Raw genomic sequence first — 23147 nt, 5'->3', positions numbered from 1 at the left:
TCTACTGAAAAAAAATCATCCTCTTTGAAATCTTAACTGGACTACTCATCTACCGAGTTCCATATTAGCTATTAGCAGTAATGTCACTTTAAGCCCTTACTGAATACTATATGATTCGCCTCAATTTTGCATTTTGCACATGGGGAGTGCCTCCTGCTATCTGCCTACCTTCCAAAAGTTGGAAAATCTAGACTGAGAAGCAGATATATAAAAAGCAACTAGAAAAGTACACGGGATAATGTATTAGCAACTTCTAACTTGTGCATTTATTATACTTCAGAACACGAATCCATGAAAAGCTAACGGTCAGCCACCAAATAAGTGCCTGGGGCTCAATTAAGTTTGGCTAAGGGGTTAAAAATTGTCATTACGATCTGACTCCTGTGTTCTGTGACTCTCCAAGGGTTCTGTGTAACCCACAGCACTTCTAAAATATCCAGAGAATACACTTTTCAGGTCATCCCTATCTTCATTCCCATGATTCTCCATCCCTTCACACTGCTTTACTGTTTGTCTCAGGACTGATGACTACTAAACACGTATATATCATTTATGCATTTATTTAACATCTATCTCTTTTACTAGACGGTGAGCTCTATCTAGATGGCGGAGCTTTGCTTTGTTCACTGCAATAGCCTCAATGCCCGGAACCATAGCCAACATATAGGATGTACTCAATAAATATTTGTGATAGAATGAATGTTTGGTGACTGCTGGGTATTAACCATATAACTGATCCACAGATTTTAATCTTCAGGTGCAACTAGTGGATGGGAAAGGTGTCCCCATGCCAAATGAACTCATCTTCATCACAGCAAATGAAGCTAACTATAAATCCAATGCGACCACTGATGAGCATGGCCTGGTACAGTTCTCTATCGACCCCACCAGCGTGATGGGCACCTCTCTCACTGTCAGGGTAAGTTGGAAGAGAAGTCACCAATGACATGAAATAGCTTTGGAAATAAGGTTGCAACCTAGAAGTGATGACATTTCCAAGAGGTGTTTAGTCCTATGGAAATGAAAAAAAAAAGAAATTATAAGTCAATTTTTCAGGTCAACTTTGAAAACATTATTAAAAGGGAGGCAGTATAGTGTTGTGGTTAAAAGTGTGGGTTCCGTTTGTGCGCTGTTGAGAATGCAAAATGGTGTGGCCACTGTGGAAAACAGCACGGCAGTTCCTCCAAAATTTAAAAATAGAACTACCATATGATCCAGTAATCTCATTCTGGATGTATATTCAAAATAATTGAAAGCAGAGTCTCAAAGAGATATTTGCACACTCGTGTTGATAATAACACTCCTCACGTTAACCAGGAAGGGGAAGCAACTCAAATATCCACCAACAGATGAATGGAAAAACAAAAGGTAGTCTATACATACAGTGGAATGGTATCAGGTTTAAAAAGAAAGGAAATTTGTCACATGCTACAATGTGAATGAACCCTGACGACATTATGCTATGTGAAATGGCCCGTTACCAAACACACACACACACACACACACACACAAACTGTATGATTCCACTTACATTAGGTACCTGAAATAGTCAAGTCATAGAAACAGAAAGAATAGTGGTTGCCAGGGGCTGCAGAGGAGAAATGAGGAATTGTTGTTTATTGGCTTTGGTTGTACAAAGATGAAAAAACTCTGGAGATCCATTGCACACTACTTAATACCAGCAATCTGTTCACTTACAAATAACTAAGATGGTCATTTTTGGTAGGTGTTTTTTCCACCATTAAGAAGAAAATGTTTACAGAAAGAAGAAAGGAAAAAAGGAAAGGGAAGGGAAGGGAAGGGAAGGGAAGGGAAGGGAAGGGAAGGGAAGGGAAGGAAAGGAAAGGAAAGGAAAGGAAAGGAAAGGAAAGAAAAGAAAAGAAAAGAAAAGAAAAGAAAAGAAAAGAAAAGAAAAGAAAGAGTAGGTTCCAGAATCAGATAAATTATATTAAAATCCTGGCTTAACGCTATATTAAGAGAAAGTAACGAAAAACTTCTATATTTTATTTTCTTATCTGTAAAGTGGGTACAATATTAGTACCTAATTCCTGGGGTTGTTGTGAGAATTAAATAAGATAATACATTTTTTAAATTATTTTTTCTTTTCAACTTTGTATTTAAATTCTAGTTAGTTAACATACAGTGCAGTATAGGTTTCAGGAGTAGAATTCAGTGATTCATCACTTCCGTATAACACCCTAGGCTCATCACAACTAGCGCCCTCCTTAATGTCCGTCACCCATTTAGCCCATCCCCCATCCACCTCTCTCCATCACCCCTCAGTTTGTTCTCTATCACTAAGAGTCTCTTATGGTTTGTTTCCCTCTCTCTTTTCTTTTCCTTCCCATATATTTGTTTTGTTTCCTAAATTCCACATATGAGTGAAATCATATGGTATTTTTCTTTCTCTATCTGACTTATTTCACTTGGCATAATACACTCTCACTCCATCCACGTTGCTGCAAATGGCAAGATTTCATTCTTTTCGATGGCTGACTAATATTCCACTGTATTTATATATCACATCTTCTTTATCCATTCATCAGTGGATGGACATTTGGGCTCTTTCCACAATTTGGCTAGTGTTGATAATGCTGCTATAAGTCTATAGCGTTTACATATATTGGGGTGCATGTGCCCCATCAAATAAGATAATACATTTTGAAACTAATAAGAATTTAAATAAAAACTTGAAACAAAAAAAAAGAGGGGGGGGGGAGAGAAACAAGAGGAAAAACCTGGTCACCTAAGTTGAGTCGTCCTGAAATGAAGACAGAGACTAACAGAAAATGAGAGTAGAGAGCATGAGGCTGAGGGTTTTGAGAAAATGTTTATTACATATAAATTACAGAAAAAGAAAAGGCTGTATTCAGCCAAGCTCTATAGACGAAGAAATAACGAAAATAACAGAAAATGCCATTGCACAGATTATGATTTACTTCCATTCACAAGGAACCCAGAGTCCAGTAGTATGGAGAAATGGGAGGTAACGAAAACACTGTTGTAACTTTTGACGGAAAGCCAGCTGGGGGACACGTGGCACATGGGAACTTTGCAGAATCCACAGAGCTACATTACTGTTCTCCGGGGTAAAGAAGTGAGTTTTGCATTAACATGTTAAGGAAAATAAGGTAGATCTAGAGGTCAGAATCAGAAAGGTGATTGACATTCAAGGAAGAATGTAGATCTTGTTGCATTGAGCAGTGAAGTTAATGAAACAACTATGAAATTTAAAAAGTAAGCCTAGGGGCGCCCGGGTGGCTTAGTCGGTTGGGCGGCCGACTTCGACTCAAGTCATGATCTCGCGGTCTGTAAGTTCGAGCCCCACATCGGGCTCTGTGCTGACAGCTCGGAGCCTGGAGCCTGTTTCAGATTCTGTGTCTCCCTCTCTCTGACCCTCCCCCGTACATGCTCCGTCTCTCTCTGTCTCAAAAATAAATAAACGTTAAAAAAAATTAAAAAAAAAATAAAAAGTAAGCCTAGAGACTTTAAGAAAAAAAAAAAACATGAGAAACAAAAATTTAATAAAGGTTTTTTTTTCTTTTATGAAAGAAAGTGCAATCAACCCAAATGGCTTTTCAAATACTAGGCCCCTAAATAGGCAAAGGAGGACATTATTCTGTATGTAATATATTCATGTTTATAGTATTAGACACAGAATTCCTCAAGCTACTTTTAGGAATATCTCAATTTAAAAGTAATGTCCTTTAGGGAGCACCTGGGTGGCTCCATCGGGTAAGCGTCTGACTTCAGCTCAGGTCACGATCTCACCATTTATGAGTTCGAGCCCCACATCGGGCTCTGTGCTGACAGCTCAGAGCCTGGAGCCTGCTTCGGATTTTGTGTCCCCCTCTTTCTCTGTCCCTCCCCCACTCATAGGCTGTCTCTCTCACTCTCAAAAATAAATAAACATTAAAAAAATTTTGTAAGTAATGTCCTTTAGTTATCAGGGTTTGGGGACTAAAGGTGATGTTTAAACTTCTTTTTTAAAAGTTAATGTGTTATTTTGAAATGAAAATAGAAAAAATATATACTTATGAAAAAGATAATACATATTAAAGCACTTAGTAAGCCCCCTTTAACTTGAATATGAATATTATTACTGTAAAAGCCCATTTTAACATCACTAGCATTTAAGGTTTTTTGGGTGGTTTTATTTTTAGAGGGAGGGGGAGAGAGAAAGAGAGAGTGAGAGCAAGGAGGGAAGAGGCAGAGAGAGGGGGAGATAGACAATCCCAAGCAGGTCTCCCCCGTGAGCGGAGAGCCCAAGGCAGGGCTCAAACCCACAAACCATGAGATCATGACCTGAGTCGAAACCAAGAGCTGGTCGCTTAACTGACTGAGTCCCCCAGGCGCCCCATTAACATGACTAGTAGCATTCATTTCAAGTGTATACACCCTATAAATTATTGTTCTTGCTTTATTTTCCTGCTGCTATTCTAATTTTCTCCAGATTTTTGTTATACCCATATAATTCGCTTTATATTAGCATAGAGTTCTCTATTCATCAATGGAAATGGAAATATACACATAGAGATATATGGATACTCAAGTAAACATTACATAATAATGATGACAAATAAATGGGATATTTGACTGATCCCACTTTACATGGATGGCATTAAAGCCCGTATCTCCTAATTAGCTAAAACTTGAGTGTTTGCCCATTTATTCAATCAAGAAGTGTCTTGAACGTTTTCCACGCGCCAGGCAATGTGCTCATCCTGAAAATAAAAATATTATTTTTAAATAACCCCTCTGGTCATTATTGATATGTTATCACTGGAGCGTATATTGAAATATAAATAAAGTGTTTTGCTGACACAAGGATTCATTCATGCCGCTTGGGAGGTGAGGATGAGGATAGGGGAAGCCTGAAAAGAAAATATGGAAAGTCTTCTGCATGGAGAAGAGTTAAATGACAACCCTAAAAGGGCTTATGAACCTTGAGAGTCCAGAGGCACAAAAAGCGTTAAAAACAATCAGCCTGGGTGGTTCGGTTGGGTGAGTGTCTGACTCTTGATTTCGGCTCAAACCATGGTCTCAAAGGTTGGTGGGTTCGAGCCCCACTTCAGGCTCTGTGATGGCAGCTCAGAGCCCGCTTGGGATTCTCTCCTTCCCTCTCCCTCTGCCCCTCCCCTGCTCTTGCCACACAAGCTCTCTCGCTCTCCGAATAAATAAGTAAACATTCAGAAAGCAAAATAAAATAGTCAGCCACAGACAGCCCAGGAGTGATAGATAGACTTCAGCTAACTGACCAACTCAACTCTGGAACCCAACGCTATTGACAGGAAGTGTTCTCAGACCCTTAAGGTTGAAACATGACATATTCATAATACCTGGTGGAAATCCATCGTAAATAAGTCTCCGAAGTTTAGTTCTTCAGTTTCTGGAGACTATTGGGTCTCCTCAATGGGCTTTTAGAATTCCAGCGTCTCTGTCTGCGTAGGTAAAGTGGCCCCCAAAAAAGGGTCGCGCAAACGAAACACAGCAAAAGATGCCTCTGTGTATGCCCTTCAGAAATCTAAATACCAACCCAGGGAGCCTCTGCGGTGCAAAGGCCTGCAGTAGAGATAAACACTCTCTCACTTTTTACTGTGGAGTAAAAGATTTCTAGGTGCTAGTTAAGGTAGGACGATGAACCAAGGCAGTTTTGTGAGAACTTTGATTCCCTCTGACATATGATCTATGAAATTAATACTGGTTGTTTTTTTTTTTTAATTCACTAGGTCAAATACAAGGATCAGAGTCCCTGTTATGGCTATCAATGGGTGTCAGCAGAAAACGAAGAAGCTTATCACACTGCGAACCTTGTATTCTCCCTAAGCAAGAGTTTTGTCCACCTAGAGCCCATGCCTCATGAACTGCCCTGTGGCCAAACTCAGACAGTCCAAGCACATTATATCCTGAATGGACACGCCCTGGAGATGCTGAAGGAGCTCGTGTTCTATTATCTGGTGAGAAGGAAGGCCAGTTGGTTGGCTCCCCATAGACAAGAGCCCTCTGAGGGGCAAAGAACCAGGAAACCCCTTAGATGTCACTACTTTGACTTATTATCCATGTTCCTTTTGAAAGTGTGGCTTTTCTTTGGGCTAATTATTGCCAGCTCAGGCTCAAGAAGGCAAGAATGACACATGAAGGGCAAGACATGGGGTGTAAGATTTTTGTCAGGCAAACCAAGTTCCTTTTCCTTGCCTTTTCTGCAGATAATGGCAAAGGGGGGCATTGTCCGAACTGGGACCTATGTGCTGCCCGTGAAGCAGGGAGATAGTGAGTATTTCCATAATTCCACATTTCTGCCCCACTCCGACACAGTCAGCCTTCCACTGCAGAAATACCAGAAACCGTTTCAAAAAAGAGAGAGGGTTTCCGTCTAACTCCAATAAATGAGAAGCGGAGAGGGGAAAGAAATAATGGGGTGCTGTTTTTTCGCCCTTTACCGAATATTTCTTTTCTTTTCCTTCAGCACTGTATTCTGTCCAGATCATTTAAAGTGTTGATGTTGTTGTTTTAGAATCTATGCGTATTCCACATTTTCAAACCATAGACATTCATGGAGCTTCTTCTCAAATGGCATTTTAAAATTGTTTTAAGGGGGCGCCTGGGTGGCGCAGTCGGTTAGGCGTCCGACTTCAGCCCGGGTCACGATCTCGCTGTCCGCGAGTTCGAGCCCCGCGTCAGGCTCTGGGCTGATGGCTCGGAGCCTGGAGCCTGTTTCCGATTCTGTGTCTCCCTCTCTCTCTGCCCCTCCCCCGTTCATGCTCTGTCTCTCTCTGTCCCAAAAATAAATAAAAAACGTTGAAAAAAATTTAAAAAAAATAAATACAACTGTTTTAGGAAATGGAGAGAAAGGTAAAATTTTGGAATGTTTTCCATATGCTCCGTCTTTTGCTGAGTCATTTATATCTTTCTATCATATTCCCTTTTGAAGATAGTTCTGATTTATGAAAGGTTAAATTGGGTACTTCCACCATGGAATGGGACTCTCACCATGAATAAATACGGACCGATATAAACCTCCGAAGTTTTCAGCTCTTCTAAGGAAGTCTCAGGGACCGCTTACAACAAAACTTATCAGTGAACCACTCTTTTGTTGCTTCTTCATAACTTCTGGTTCTATCTCCCTTCTCTAGTGTGAAGTCTAGATCCAATAGTAGCCAAGTGGATGTCTCCACGCCCTCAGATAAATTCAGAACTTTGTGTAGATGAGCTAAAGCTGAAAATTAGCGTGGAACCATTGTAGGATAAGAGAAGAGAGCACTTTGATAAGGTTCTTCCTAAAGCTAGAGTTCTCAGAGGTACAGAATTCTTAGAGGTAAACATTCCATGTTTACTACTAAGCCTACTAGGTCTGCTGGTTGCTACCCGTTATACCAACCAATAGAAACAGCCGTTAACCAGACCAGGCTCCTAAAACTGGCTTCGTGGGACAGAACACTTTCATTTCAGCCCTGGGGAGACGTCTAACCCATACTCACAATTCCTCATTCTTTCTGCGCTCCAGTGAAAGGCCACTTTTCGGTGTCCGTCCCTGTGGACACAGACATTGCTCCCATCGCCCGATTGCTCATCTACGCCATTTTACCTGACGGGGAAGTGGTTGGGGATTCTGCAAAATATAAGATTGAAAACTGTCTGTCCAACAAGGTGGGTTTTTTTTTTTCAGTTGCTATTATTATCAAGTATTTTCTGCATGTGAACCACTGGGGCCAAAGGGGTTAAAATGAACCCTCCAGAGATTTTCAGCAAGGGAATGGCAGAGACACACGAGGAATCCATGCCACTGGCCTCCTAGTTTAAAATTCTCGTGCACTGTCGCTTACCATATGATACAGTTCAGAGTATCTTGCTCCCGTCTGTGACGAAACGTTGGAAACACGAGTTTTTAAAATTACTAGGGAGCCAAAAGAAAAATATGAGAGCATCTAGAACCGTGTGCATTCACCCACACTTCACAAACACCTTACCGTGTAACAAAGGTAAAAAATGGAATCTCAAATTTAACCATTTATGAGAATTAGATGTCATTACAATGGTTCAACTGATTCTTGGGAGTCAGAGTGAAGCGTAGGGGACAAAAAGCCTCAAGGCTCCCATGGTGCCGACCACCGCCAAGTGAAATAAAGCGAGTACGTCCTGAATGTATGGAACACTCAGGAAATGCTTGTGAACGATCAGTTAAATCAGGACATTTGTTTTTCTGACCATTCTCCCCAATTTCATAGGTGGACTTGAGCTTCCGTCCAGCACAAAGTCTCCCGGCCTCACACGTCCACCTGCGAGTCTCAGCTTCTCCTCAGTCCCTCTGCGCCCTCCGTGCCGTGGACCAAAGTGTGCTGCTCATGAGGCCCGAGGCTGAGCTGTCCGCAGCCTCGGTGAGTTCCCAGCAGCCCTGGGGGGTCAGGAAGGGCCTTGCGAGGGGCTCAGGGTGAGGAGAAAGGCCTATCTGAATAAGATAGAATCTATCAAAATACTATTTACCTAGGAGTTAGTAGCTTTGATCTCTTTCATGGGCACTTTTTTGGGTGAGAAATATATTACATTCCAACACATAGATATGTATTTGTTTACATAAGTTTATATACGTATACAAACATAAACACGCATATGTACATGTGTGTTTGTTTATATATATGTATGTCAATAAAATCATGCACCATTCAAAGCCCCTGAAATCCTGGAGCTCTCTAAACTGGTAATAGGTATTTTCAAACTAGTTGTAATGTTTGATAAAGCCTAACAAAAGTGGTACATTTAGGTGCACAACAACTGATATGAAATATCAAATTTCTGTTTTTGTTAAGAATTATATCAAACACTGTAGGTTCCAAGATGAACACAATTTCTGAAGGAAGATATACATTGTCTCTGATGAATAAAGATTTGGAGAAATGGAGGCACCTGGGTGGCTCAGTTGGTTAAGCATCTGACTTCAGCTCAGGCCATGGTCTCACCGCTCATGAGTTCGAGCCCCCCAACGCCAGTGTGGAGCCTGCTTGGGATTCTTGGTTTCTCGTCTCTCTCTCTCTCTCTCTCTCTGCTCCTTCCCCATGTGTGCTTTCTCTCTCTCAGAATATATAAACTTAAAAAAAAATGTTTTTGGAGAAATGAATTACTATATGATAAATGACATTAATAAATTAAATCCTTTAAAATGTCAATAGAAGAAATAGCACAAGTGTATGCCGGAGTAGAACAATGAGAAACAAGTCACCACTTGCTAACAGTCATTTGCTTGTGTCTTCAAATTTTCAATATGAAGCCAATTGAAATAACCTCTTCCGGAAGTTTCTTTTTTACTGTCAAAATTTTACAAAGAGAAATTTATATTTTTTACTCCCTAAAAAAAAAGTTATAAGAAACGATTTTTAGTTTTTTAGTCCTTCCAAATGGAATTTAATTGAAAATATTAGAATTCTTCTAAAGGAAGTATTGCGTACATTTCAGTAGAGGGAGCAAGGGCATATATGGAAAAATACAATGTTTTATGTTTATAGAATAATTTCATCCTTCTTGGGGTCTTTTTATTTTTTTTAATTTACTTTAAGGGGGGAAGGGGCAGAGAGACAGGGAGAGAGAATCCCAAGTAGTCTCCATGCTGTTAGCGCCGAGCCAGACGTGGGGCTCAATCCCACAAACCATGAGACCATGACCTGAGCCAAAATCAACAGTCAGTCGCTTAACTGAATGAGCCACCTAGGCACCCCATCTCAGGATCTTTTTAAATTATAGCAACACTGGTGGATAGATAAGGCAGAATATCCTATTAATTTTTAATAAAAAAGTAGAAGCTTTCAGGTATTTAGGAGTAGACCTGGGTTAGAACACTAGTCCAGTCCTCTCGAGCCTTGATAGTATTTTAGTAATGAAACACTTTGTTCCCAGTAACATAAGCCATTCATTCAATAGCTATTTATTTAGTACCTGCTGTGTTGTAGGTGTACCTACTGTTTGTTGGAATGCGGGGATCTATTAGTGAACTCCTTGAACAACAAGAAGCCATGCTCTCATGGAACTTCTGCTTCCATAGATGAGATAGACGAGAACATATAATACGCTTTCAAGAAAAAACCGAGGGGGGAGATGGAGAATATGCCTAAGAAAATATTATCCTATCCTATATAGAGGATATTTACTTATTCGTGTGCCTGTTCAGAACATGTGTTCGTTAACGTTGTTATGCACTCAGTCAGTTGCTAACCACAAGGAGAGACATAACTATCATTTCCTTCTATCAGGTGATGTTTTATACCATGTCCCAAATATAGCAGGCATAGATTTATCCCAATAAAGTTTTATTCCATTCTAGTATGGAGTCTAGTGTTTGCCTCTGAACTGTGTAACGAGCTATCGTGATCCTTGCGTACTTCGATGGGGATGTTTGGGGGTGTTTTTCCCTAAAATTCTTAAAACAGCTTCATCTCTGTAAATTATTTAAGCAACAGTGGCACTCAAACAAGACTGACGGTAATTATGCTTTTCTTTTCTCTTCGCATGTAAGAAGAATAAGCCACAAATAAGTTTGTCCTTTTGTCCTTTGCATTCATACAGGTTTATAACCTGCTACCGGTGAAGGACCTCACTGGTTTCCCTGCGAGTTTGAATCAACGGGAGGAAGATGATGAAGACTGTGTCAATAGCCGTAATGTCTTTATCAATGGAATCATGTATTCGCCTGTATCAAACACAAATGAAAAAGATATGTATAGCTTCCTACAGGTAAATTCCTTGTATTTTAGATTCTAAAGATGTTTTGAAGATTTTGAATTCTAAAGATTCATGGAATATTATATATGCAAAAAATACATATTTGTTTTAATACCTTCATATCACAGTTGAGGGTAACGGGACACAGAGAGGTCAAGTGACTTCTCCAAGATTATGAATAGTGGCAGATCTGATCATAGCAAAGGGCCAGAGCTAGAACTTTTTGGACTAGTAATCAAGTTTTTTTTTAAATTTTTCCCGAAATTCATTGCCTTGTGTTATTTATAAATGTCACATATATAAAATATTTCTGTTAAAAGAGTTTTACCAACAGAATAAAATTACTTCCGTGAGTATACCAATATCCTTTCTACAGATGTGAGCATTAAAAGTTCAATATTGGGGCATTTGGGTGGCTCAGTCGGTTAAGCATCTGACTCTTGGTCTCAGCTCAGGTCTTGATCTAAGGGTCATGAGTTCAGGCCCTGCTTGAAGTTGGGCTCCACTTAAATTAAAAAAAAGAAAAAAGAAAAAAAGTTTAGTATTAAGCTAATTGGAATGTTTGTGAAATTCAATGAAGTATGTGCCTATATATTTCATATTTATGTACTAATTCGGTGATAATTTCCTTCATAGGATATGGGCTTAAAGGTATTCACCAACACAAGGATTCATAAACCCAAAGTATGCTCACCACCTGAACCGTATGCAATGCAGTCATCTCGAAGACTATTCGCTTCTCCAGGTAAAAAAATAAAAATAAAAGCTAATATACTGAATCAAATAAAAGATGTTTTAAAAATATAAAATGTGATAAAATGAATAAAAAAGAACTTGTGATTCAGATATATTAAGGTTCTTGCTCAAGATCACATAGCAATACAAACCCAAACATTCTGATTGTGTCGAGCCCCCACATATGCAATGCTGGCGAGGATATAAGGCAGACTGTAAGAAGTTTCATAAGAGAGGTACAGGAACTGTATGTCAACTATACTCCCATTTAAAGAGAGAGAGAGACAGAGGTACAGATATACAGAATAAAAGAAAGGATTAATTCTGATTGAGCAATCAGGAAACTCATTCATGAAGGATCCGCTTCTAGGGGTGCCTGGGTGGCTCAGTCAATTGAGCGTCACTCTTTTTTTTTTAATTTTTTTTAAATTTATTTATTTTTGAAGGAGAGAGAGAGAGAGAGGAGAGAGAGAGGAGAAGGAGCATGAGCAGGGGAGGGGCAGAGAGAGAGGGGGAGACACAGAATCCGAAGCAGGCTCCAGGCTCTATACCGTCAGCACAGAGCCCGATGGGGCTCGAACCCACGAACCGCAAGATCGTGACCTAAGCCAAAGTTGGACGCTCAACCGACTGAGCCACTCAGGCGCCGTGAGCATCCCACTCTTGATTTGGGCTCAGGTCAGGATCTCACAGTTCATGGGATCAAGCTCTGCATCGGGCTCTGTGCTGACAGCATGGAGCCTACTTGGGATTCTCTCCCTTCCTCTCTGCCTCTCCCCTACTTGCTCTTTCTCTCTCAAAATAAATCAGATAAACTTTAAAAAGAGAAGAAGAAGAAGAAGAAGAAGAAGAAGAAGGAGAATCCACCTCTAGTAAATGGAGATGTGTGAGGTTGAAAGGAAAGATATAATTTCTAGTCACAGGATCAGCATAAATAGAAACAGAAATGTTCACAAGTTGGGACTACATTCGCACCAGTTAGGTAAGGAAGCTCTAACTTCCCCAAAATATCGGTCAATATTTATGTTGAAATCACATTTATTTGTCAGTGATATGGGCTACTTTACTGGTGAATCAGACACTAAGTAACCGTTTATTTATAGTTTGATATTGTCAAATCATGGTGGGATATAAAAAGTTTGTCAAAAAAATCAAGGAAAATATTCAATGAAAATTCATTAGTTATATGGAATTTAAATAAATATTATTATATATTTTTTACTATTTATAAGCTAAAGTCTATAATCCTTTAAAGTAGAATTTATAGTAGGGGCTCCTGGGTGGCTCAGTCAGTTAAGCAACCGACTTCAGCTCAGGTCATGATTTCATGGTTCATGGGTTCGAGCCCCACGTCGTCTCTGTGCTGACAGCTCAGAGCCTGGAGCCTGCTTCAGATTCTGTCGACCTCTCTCTCTGCCCCTCCCCCTCCTCTCTCTCTCTCTCTCTCTCAAAAGTAAACACTTAAAAAATAATAAAATAAATTTTTTTTAAAAAGTGGAATTTATAGCAAACTTATGTACAGGCACAAATTTTTTTTCAGAGAACTGGTTGTTAAATACTTACCAGCACACCATTAACAGAAAGTAAACAGGCAAGAGAACCCCACTGACCTTCTGACACATGTGGAAAGAAAGAACTCGTTTTTAATGTTTATTTTTATTTTTGAGAGAGAGAGACAGACAGACAGACCACGAGCGGGGAAGAGGCAGAGAAAGAGGGAGACACAGAATCCAAAGCAGACTCCAGGCTCTGAGCTGTCAGCCCAGAGCCCGACGCGGGGCTCGAACTCACAGACCGCGAGATCACGACCTGAGCCGAAGTCGGACGCTTCACTGACTGAGCCACCCTCACGCCCTAAAAACGTTTTTATCCTTGATCCTTCACTCCTATAAACCTTCTCAGAACTACTGTCATAATGTTTGGGGACAATGGTTCTTTGACCCCACGGAGGAACATACCAAATGGAAACTGACTCCTGCCCTTCTTCCAATCCACGTTACATCACTCTCCTTTCGAGACGATGTGCCGTAAGCACAGAGGACTCTTTTCTGCTACAAAGGCAATCGAGGCTCTTTCTGCCTCTAGATCTCCATGTCCTGTATTTGTGATTCTCTTACCCCCACTCACTTTGGACTTATTCTAGTCCAAACTTAAGCTCTAGAATTCGGCTTACATATCACTTCCTCAAAGAAGTATTCCCTTAACACCAAAGCATCCTCTCCTGGTTCCTGTCTGTTCCATCAGCCTGTTTATTTCTTTTGTGACATGTATTACAAGCTCTCATAAGCTTAATCTTTGTATTTGTTATTTCTGTCTCCTCCCTCGCCCACCATAGCCATATCTCAATTGCAAAGAGGCCAGGAACTTACAGAAATGGCACAGGTTTCAGAGGCGTTCACCGAGACTGTGAGAAAGTATTTCCCTGAGACGTGGATCTGGGACTTGGTGGCCGTAGAGTAAGTAACTTTCTTTATATATAAAAGGTAAGAATATAGACTCCTCACGATTTTCCGGGTTTGGCTAATTTTTCAATATCCAAGTATTTCTTTCAGACACGTTGTTATTTTCAGGAGAGGCTGAACATAAGTACTTCTGCTATGAAGTCTCACTCTTCTAATTATATCAGAGCTGAGAAATTTTGCACATATTTAATTCTAAGACTTCCAGAAAATGGGAATAAGGACCAGGTACTGCGTAGACTAACACCTATAAGAGATCTTTCACCGGCCAACAGTCTTGGGTTAAGCACAGAATCAGTCAGACCAACGAGACGCAGTCGTAGTAGAATTAAAAACTGTAAGCCTGCCTTCATTGGAACAGTATTTTCAAGAGTAAAATTTAAGAGCAATCTCAAATTACAGATTCAATTTGTAACAACATTGTCTGTAATAGACAATGCTATAGTTATATGTCTAGAGAAGATTCTGATATAGACTAGAATTGCAAACAGAATTGGAAGGAAAGGACTTCTAATATTTTCCCATTTCAAGCCTTGATTATCCTCTCCTTTATTGATATTTCTACTGAGTGCATTCAGGTCACGACAATAGAATTATTTATAGGAGTTCTCTTCCTAGAAAGAATTTATTTCACTGTTTACTTTCTGTTCTTCACATTTCTATCCTCCCCAGCGCATCAGGTGTGGCTGAAGTGGGAGTAACAGTCCCTGACACCATCACGGAATGGAAGGCAGGGGCCCTCTGTCTGTCCAATGACACTGGACTTGGTCTCTCTCTTCCCGCCTCCCTCCGCGCCTTCCAGCCCTTCTTTGTGGAGCTCACAATGCCCTACTCTGTGATCCGCGGAGAGACCTTCACTCTCAAGGCCACTGTCCTAAACTACCTTTCCAATTGCATCCGGGTAAGGACCTCTCTTTCCTCAATTGAACACAAGGTGACAGTCCAATAAATCGAAAACTGCACTCTTTGAAATTCTGTGCCAGATGAGCTCACCAGAGGAGGAATCCTCTCAGAGATATTCATATGTTATAGACGCCATGGTTGCTGGTATTTCCAAACACGTGCAACTTAAAACAAGCTTCTGAGCCTTACCACAACCCCATAAGTTTAGGAAGCTTGTGCAGTACGAAGATTTCTGACAAGGTGGACAAAAATCAGTACGCTTCATTCTCACGTCTTAGATCCCTTAAGGTTTCGACTTCTACCTTCCACGTATTTAATTTTCACATAGCCTCGTAGACCAATAGACATATCAAACCTCACTTTGAAAGTTATTTGTGAGCATCTGACCTCCCCTGAAACCACAAGCATTTATAAATCTTGTAACACTCTGCTGGGAGAGCTGAAGGAATGGTCAAGATCCCAGGCCAGAGAGGTAGAGTTTCCACAGGCAACATGCCACCATGACTTTTGCACCTCCTGTCCCACCCCATGAATGAGCAGATTATTGAAAAATACTAAGGTTTGCATGTCAGATCATGGAAAGGTAGTTGGTCTGCACTTAGATCATCTCTACTATTAAGCAACCTAAACCAATCCCCAACATGCTTTATTTCAAACCATTATGCTTTTGGTCTCCTTCTCCTTCTGATCTGTCTCTGGGATTTACGTGTGGTTTCAGGTTAATGTGCAGCTAGACGAATCTCCTGCATTCCTAGTCCAGGAGAAGAAACAAGAGTCTCACTGCATCTGTGGGAATGGCCGGCAAACTTTGTCCTGGGCAGTAACACCAAAGGCATTAGGTGAGGGACACTCTCCTAGAGACAATTCTCTACTCAAGGATTGTATATGTCAGCAGGATCCTTACGTCTAATGTTCTTTCCCTCAGGCAAAATCACACCCCCTCCAATGGTAGGATTTTCACCTGTGTCTTTTACTCTAGAAGGCTATCCCCACTTCCTTTACTTCCACCTCCGCCTTGGATTCTCAGTATCATTAGCCTCTGTGTTTCCATTCCTGCTCCTGTGTTTTTATAAAACAAAAAGAGGTTGGGGCGCCTGGGTGGCTCAGTCGGTTAAGCGTCCAACTTCGGCTCAGGTCATGATCTCGCGGTTTGTGAGTTCGAGCCCCATGTCGGGCTCTGTGCTGACGGCTCAGAGCCTGGCGCCCGCTTCAGATTCTGTGTCTCCCTCTCTCTCTGCCCCTCCCCTGCTCATGCCCTGTCTCTCTCTGTCACAAAAATAAATAAAACATTTAAAAAATAAATAAATAAATAAAAATAAAACAAAAAGAGGTTACAGAACATTGAACACTTATGAAGCTTGAGGTTTGGAGGCATGGAGAAAGAAGGCGATGGTGCTCATCTGTCCTGCCCCTTTTTTAGGAAATGTGAACTTCACCGTGAGCGCAGAGGCACTGGAGTCTCAAGAGCCATGTGGGACCGAGGTGACTGTGGTCCCTGAATATGGAAAGAAAGACACAATCATTAAGTCTCTGCTGGTTGAAGTAAGTAAGCCAATCCATTTGATAGGTCACAACGAGTCAATAAAAACAATGGTGAATCCAGTTGAGATTCCAAGTTTTAGTTAAGAAGGGTTAAATAATATATAATCACAGAAGAGTTCACAATATTCTCTCCTCTTCTCTTTCTCCATCTCTCTCTCTCTCTGTCTCAATATTTATATCATTTTTCCCTCACTTCCTCCTCATCTATCAACCTGTCTCCTTCATATTGCTTGTACTTACAGAATTTGTTTATGTAATACATTTGGAAGTCAGTTCTACTACCAACGTACATGTCCATTCTTACCTCTACCTTTTCTTTCTTTCCACCTAAAGCCTGAAGGACTAGAGAAGGAAGCAACATTCAACTCCCTGCTCTGTCCACCAGGTAAGAGTCACTCATCATAATTAAGATAGCATTGACCAAAGTTTGTGTAACATTTAAAGTTCGAAGAATTTTGTATATTATTATAAAGTCCAGGAGACAGGTTATATATATATGATATATATATATATCATATATATTATATAGATATATATCATATATTATATGATATATATCATATAATATATATTATATATATGATATATATTATATAGATATATATCATATATTATATGATATTATATCATATAATATATATCATATATATGATATATATTTATAAATAAATGATAAATATATATCATATATATTTATATATAACATATATATCATATATATGATATATATTATATAGATATATATCATATATTATATCACATAATATATATTATATATGATATATTTATATATAACATATATATGATATATATATATGTATATGACATTATATATTATTCCTACACTTCCCTACAAGGTAAGTAAGACCCAGAGAACCATCAACCCGTTTGAGAAGACACTAAAGAAACTCACAATAGAAGATATAACTTTATCTCGGTGAAGACTTTCTAGTCTAAACAAAAACACTTACAGAAATTTAGTACACTAAGAAATTTATCGACACAATGTGTTCTCACCTCAAACAACATGGAGTCAACATCATACATGTGTTTCTTGACTTTCTCTGACTACCTATTAATTTTTGTTTACTGTGTTTATTATACTGTCAAGACTTCAAATATATAAAATGTGTTCTAAAAACATAATTGCCTGGTTATCTAGCCTTATTTCTACATTTAAGTGAATTTACCACCAAATCCTTTTATCATGGCTTGCCTTCCATTCCTGAGTTCTTTACTTTGATTTATTTCTTATGTGTCTAAAGCTGATCATCAAGCTGTTTTATTAAAATTAATTTTTATTGGGGGCACCTGGGTGGCTCGGTCAGTTAAGCATCTGACTTTGGCTCAGGTCATGATCTCACGGTTCATGGGTTCGAGCCCCATGTTGGGCTCTGTGCTGACAGCTCAGAGCCTGGAGCCGGCCTCAGATTCTGTGTCTCCCTCTCTCTCTGCCCCTCCCCCACTCACACTCTGTCTCTCTCCCCAAAATAAACAGCAAAAAAAATTTCTTAATTGATTTTTATTGTCTGTGTAATACAAAAATACATTCTCCTTTAGAAAACACAACTTCATATTAAAGGCAATATATTTAATACTTTAATTATCATCCATATATGTTTAAAAATAATATCCATAGATGAATTTATTTATATATGTGATTTATGTAAATGGTATTAAGTTTCATCCTGTAACTTGTATAAGTAACATTTCATGACTTCTTACTCAGCAATCTAGCTTAAAAATCTAACCATGTTAAATTATAGAACTAAGTAATCCCTTTTAGTCCCATTCCTAAAAGGTAATTCCCTTTGATGTAATTTTAGTAAAAATTCCATACTATCGATGTATCACAGTTCTGATGGGTATTTTAGCTATTCCTCATTTTCTTAACTATTTGCCAGATGAATAAATATAAATAAATAAATACCTCCTTATGTATAGATGCAAGGGTTTTTTTTTTAATTTTTTTAATGTTTATTTATTTTTGAGAAAGAGAGACAGAGACAGAGCATGAGCTGGGAAGGGGCAGACAGAGAGAGGGAGACACAGAATCAGAGGCAGGATCCAGGCTCTGAGCTGTCAGCACAGAGCCTGATGCGGGCTTGAACTCACGAACTATGAGATCGTGGCCTCAGCCAAAGTCGGACACTTAACTGACTGAGCCACCCAGGTGCCCCGCAAGTATTTTTTTTTAAGTGTTTATTTATTTTGAAAGAGACATAGAGAGCGAGCGGGTTAGGGACAAAGAGAGAGAGAGGGAGACAGAGAATTCCAGGCAGGCTCTGAGTCAGGCGCTTCACCAACTGAGCCACCCAGGCGCCCCCAGATGCAAGTATATTTATTTGTAAAATGTGAAATTCCTAATTAAGAGGTGATATGTCTATTCTCCAGTTTTAATAGAACTTTAAAAACCCTTTTGCTAATACCTAAATGTTAATATTCTCACCAAGTTTATATTTCCCTCCGTGATCACCAGCATCTTTTACGATGAAAGTTTTCGATTTTGGTGAAAATTTTAGATGAAAAAATATAATGTTTTATTTGACGTTTATTTATTTTTGAGACATAGAGAGACAGAGCATGCACAGGGGAGGGTCAGAGAGAGAGGGAGACACGGAATCCAAAACAGGCTCCAAGCTGTCAGCACAGAGCCCGACGCGGGGCTCGAACTCACTGACCGCGAGATCATGACCTGAGCCGAAGTCGGTCGCCCAAGCGACTGAGCCACCCAGGCGCCCGAAAAAATATAATGTTTTAATCTAAATCTCTACAATCACAAGTGACGATGAGCTCATTTTTACACACTTATGAATGCCTTCATATCCTGTGACCTTTCAGGTCGCAGTGATTTTTTCTTCTTTCTGATTCATCTGTATCTCACTGATTCTTTATCTATTGAATAAGTTGCTTTTTTTTTTTTTTTGGCTTGGTAATTTGTCTTTTACCTTTTTTATGGCACCTGTTTTGTTTTTTTTTAACGTTTATTTAATTATTTTGAGAGAGAGGGGAAGGGGCAGAGAGAGAGAGAGAATCCACTCAGGCTCCTCTCTGGTATCTGTTTTCTTACAAAAGTTTCTTGGGGGGAAGGTAAGAGAGTTGTTTTTTTTTTTTCAACATACAAATAATACAGGGCCCCTGGGTGGCTCAGGTGGTTAAGCATCCAACTCTTTTTTTTTTTTTAACGTTTATTTATTTTTGAGACAGAGAGAGACAGAGCATGAATGGGGGAGGGTCAGAGAGAGGGAGAAACAGAATCCAAAACAGGCTCCAGGCTCCGAGCTGTCAGCACGGAGCCCGACGCGGGGCTCGAACCCACAGACTGCGAGATGGTGACCTGAGCCGAAGTCGGCCGCTCAGCCGACTGAGCCACCCAGGCGCCCCAGCATCCAACTCTTGATATCGGGTCAGGTCATGATCTCAGGCTTCATGAGTTCGAGCCCCATGTTGCCTGCTTAGGATTCTCTCTCTCTGCCTCTCCATGCTTGCATGCAAGTGTGCACATGCACTTTCTATCTCTCAAGAATACATAAAAAACATTAAAAAAATTTTTTAACATATAAATTATATATAATATATAATTATATTATATGTTATATATTATATATTATATAATTATATATTACATATTATATAATTATATATTATATAATTATATATTATATATTATATAATTGTATATTATATATATAGTTGTGTATCTAAAATTAAAATTTAGATACACAACTGTGTATATAAATGTAATTAACAACATACATAATTAATGTATACAACTTGATGAGTTTGGAAATAAGTATACACCTGTAAGACTGTCACCACAATCTATACTATAAACCTATCCATCACCTCCAGAAGTTTCCTGCCACTCACTTATTAGCATATTTTTCGTGTGATAGGATCACTTAGTATGAGATCTATCCTATTAGCAAATAAGCATTTAAGTGTTCAGTATGGTATTGTTAATAGCAGGCATTGTTCTATACAATAGATCTCTACAGTGTAATCTTCCTGCATAACTGAAAATGTGTACCCTTTGACCGAAGTTTCAATGTTCATTTCACGAGGAAGGGGGACGCAGCATGAAGATAAATGCTACATTTCTCTTTCATCGTCATGAAATTTACCAATCCTAAAATGGCAGTAAATGTATGCCTAGCAGCAGCAATTATTTTATGTTCAGTGAGTCAGATACTGTTCACCTTTCCCCCCAGTCCCATGTCTCGGGCCCCCATAAAAATACGATCTTCCTATCTGTGAAATTTGAGGGCAGTAAGGACATTGTTGTTGGAATTTGGAAATCCCAGAGATTTTTCCTTTGCTTATGTATACATTAGGGGGGGTTTTCATACAACTGTCGAGTAAGGAGGTTAGGAATAGACGCTAAACTGATCATCTTGTGGTAACCATCTCATGCTAGCCACGGGATGGTCACGACGGAGTCACAACATCATGGGCACTTGTCAATTGGTAGCCTTGTTTGGAATGCACTCTAAATACATGGGGGAAAAGAGGGATGGGGAAGAAGAATTTCTAGAAATCTCAGAATCCCATTTGTACACATTTAAGATTACATATATATATATATATATACACACATATATATATATATGTATTTTTTTTTAAGGGAAATACTGAAAGAGGGACAACTTTTCGGAAGTTTAAGTATAAGGCATTGTCTGGCTTCTGTGTTTTGGAGCTCTGCAGGAGCATTATTTTCATTATGGCTTGTATGTTTCTCTAGATACCGGAGTGTCTGAACAATTATCTCTGAAGCTGCCACAGAACGTGGTAGAAGAATCTGCCCGAGCCTCCATCTCGGTATTGGGTGAGCTCCGTCCCTGTGAATCATTCTACTATATGGGCAGTTTTTGCTGTATTTCTTTTCCATAAATACTCCCTCAAAATAACAACTCTAATTTCAACTTCAGTCTTCCCTCTGTCTTTGGGCTTGTTCATTGCTCCCAATCATACTCCTCCCGTCCCTGGACAACTCACCCTTGCCCCAAATCTTCATTTTTCAACCTTCCTAAAATTATTCCTTTCTTCTTAAGGATTCGGATAGATTATAATCTAGAAGACTTATGATGTCCCATCTCTCCCATTCCCTAGGAGACATCTTGGGCTCTGCCATGCAAAATATACAAAATCTCCTCCGAATGCCCTATGGCTGTGGAGAACAGAATATGGTCCTCTTTGCTCCTAACATCTATGTTCTGAATTATCTAAATAAGACACAACAGCTGACTCCAGAGGTCAAGTCCAAGGCCATTGGCTACCTCAATACCGGTGAGTGATTAAACAAGTAAGTGAAAACTTCACAGAGTCATTTTAACAATACACTGGATTTTCCAATAGGCTTGAATTACTTATCAGTTCTATGGCATGTTGGCTTCTTATAGTATCATAGTTACTTTGGTACGCATGCTGTGACCGCTAATTTTACGGTAACTATCCAGGGCCCAACTTCCCATTAATGTTTAGAACTCAGACCCTTCTAACATATGACAGCAAAATTTAAGAAGTATCACCAAAGGGACGCCAGATGGTCAGAATCTCGCAGTTCGTGGGTTCAAGCCCCACATCAGGCTCTCTGCTGTCAGTGCAGAGCCCGCCTGGGATCCTCTGTCCCTCTCTCTCTCTCTCTGCCCCTCTCCCACTTGTGTGCTCTCTCTCTCAAAAATAAATAAATGCTTTTTTAAATTTTTTTTTTAATTTTTTTTTTCAACGTTTATTTATTTTTGGGACAGAGAGAGACAGAGCATGAACGGGGGAGGCGCAGAGAGAGAGGGAGACACAGAATCGGAAACAGGCTCCAGGCTCCGAGCCATCAGCCCAGAGCCTGATGCGGGGCTCGAACTCACGGACCGCGAGATCGTGACCTGGCTGAAGTCGGACGCTTAACCGACTGCGCCACCCAGGCGCCCCTTAAAATTTTTTTAAAAGAAAGAACTATCAGCAGAGACCGAGGCATTTTGGTAATTTTTGTGGCCAAAACACATGCCGTCTGTCCTACTGTTTCATTAACCTTCTATTCCAGGTTACCAGAGACAGCTGACCTATAAGCACCATGATGGCTCCTACAGCACCTTTGGGGAGAAATATGGCAGGAGTGAGGGCAATACCTGGTAAGGAATAGACAGTTTTTGAGCTCCTATTTCTATACCAGCTCTCTTACATGTATTATCACAAGTATATTCACAGTAACCTTATCACATATGTATTATTAAACCTGTAGTTGGTTATGCTCAGTACCTATACCAAGACCGGCGAGGTAACCACCAGAAAGGTTGACATTCAAATACATGGATATTAGATCTGCCCCCAAAATTCATCCTGTTAATAACACCAAGCATATTCTTTCTAAAATAGCTATTCTTAGGGGGGGCGCTTGTGTGGCTCAGTTGGTTAAGCGCCCGACTCTTGATTCCGGCTCAGGTCATGATCTCATGGTTTGTGAATCTGAGCCCCGAATCAGGCTCTGCGCTGACAGCTCAGAGCCAGCTTGGGATTCTGTCTCCGTGCCTCTCTCTCTGTCCCTCCCTGACTCGTGCGTGCTCTCTTTCTCTCTCTCTCTCTCTTTCTCAAAATAAATAAATAAACTTCTAAAAAAATAAAGTAAAATTTTAAAATAATAATAATAAAATAAAATAGATGTCTTTGGGGGGGCACCTGGCTGGCTGAATCAGTAGAGCATGCAATAGTTGACTTCACGTTGTTAAGTTCAGCCCCATGTTGGGTGTAGGGATTACCTAAAATTAAAATCGGTTAAAAATAGTAATGAAATTGGGGCGCCTGAGTGGC

The 23147-nt window shown here is 39.8% G+C and overlaps 1 protein-coding gene across 1 annotated transcript in view; it reads left to right on the top strand.

Annotated features, from left to right (window-relative positions):
* The window catches only part of A2M (alpha-2-macroglobulin), a 45349-nt gene that overhangs the window by 11206 nt on the left and 10996 nt on the right, over positions 1-23147 (top strand). The window contains exons 11-25 of the mRNA XM_006933497.4: positions 758-919; positions 5730-5957; positions 6207-6270; positions 7505-7647; positions 8226-8375; positions 10552-10719; positions 11344-11452; positions 13778-13898; positions 14574-14802; positions 15523-15643; positions 16225-16346; positions 16680-16731; positions 21088-21171; positions 21456-21632; positions 22384-22471. Of these exons, the coding sequence (XP_006933559.2) occupies positions 758-919; positions 5730-5957; positions 6207-6270; positions 7505-7647; positions 8226-8375; positions 10552-10719; positions 11344-11452; positions 13778-13898; positions 14574-14802; positions 15523-15643; positions 16225-16346; positions 16680-16731; positions 21088-21171; positions 21456-21632; positions 22384-22471 (2018 nt within the window). The remainder of the gene's footprint in view (positions 1-757; positions 920-5729; positions 5958-6206; positions 6271-7504; positions 7648-8225; positions 8376-10551; positions 10720-11343; positions 11453-13777; positions 13899-14573; positions 14803-15522; positions 15644-16224; positions 16347-16679; positions 16732-21087; positions 21172-21455; positions 21633-22383; positions 22472-23147) is intronic.

This window comes from Felis catus, chromosome B4 (assembly GCF_018350175.1).
Source record: "Felis catus isolate Fca126 chromosome B4, F.catus_Fca126_mat1.0, whole genome shotgun sequence".
NCBI classification, from domain to species: Eukaryota; Metazoa; Chordata; class Mammalia; order Carnivora; family Felidae; genus Felis; species Felis catus.
Note: the sequence above shows the minus strand (reverse complement) of the source record. Positions and strands in the feature narration are given on the sequence as shown.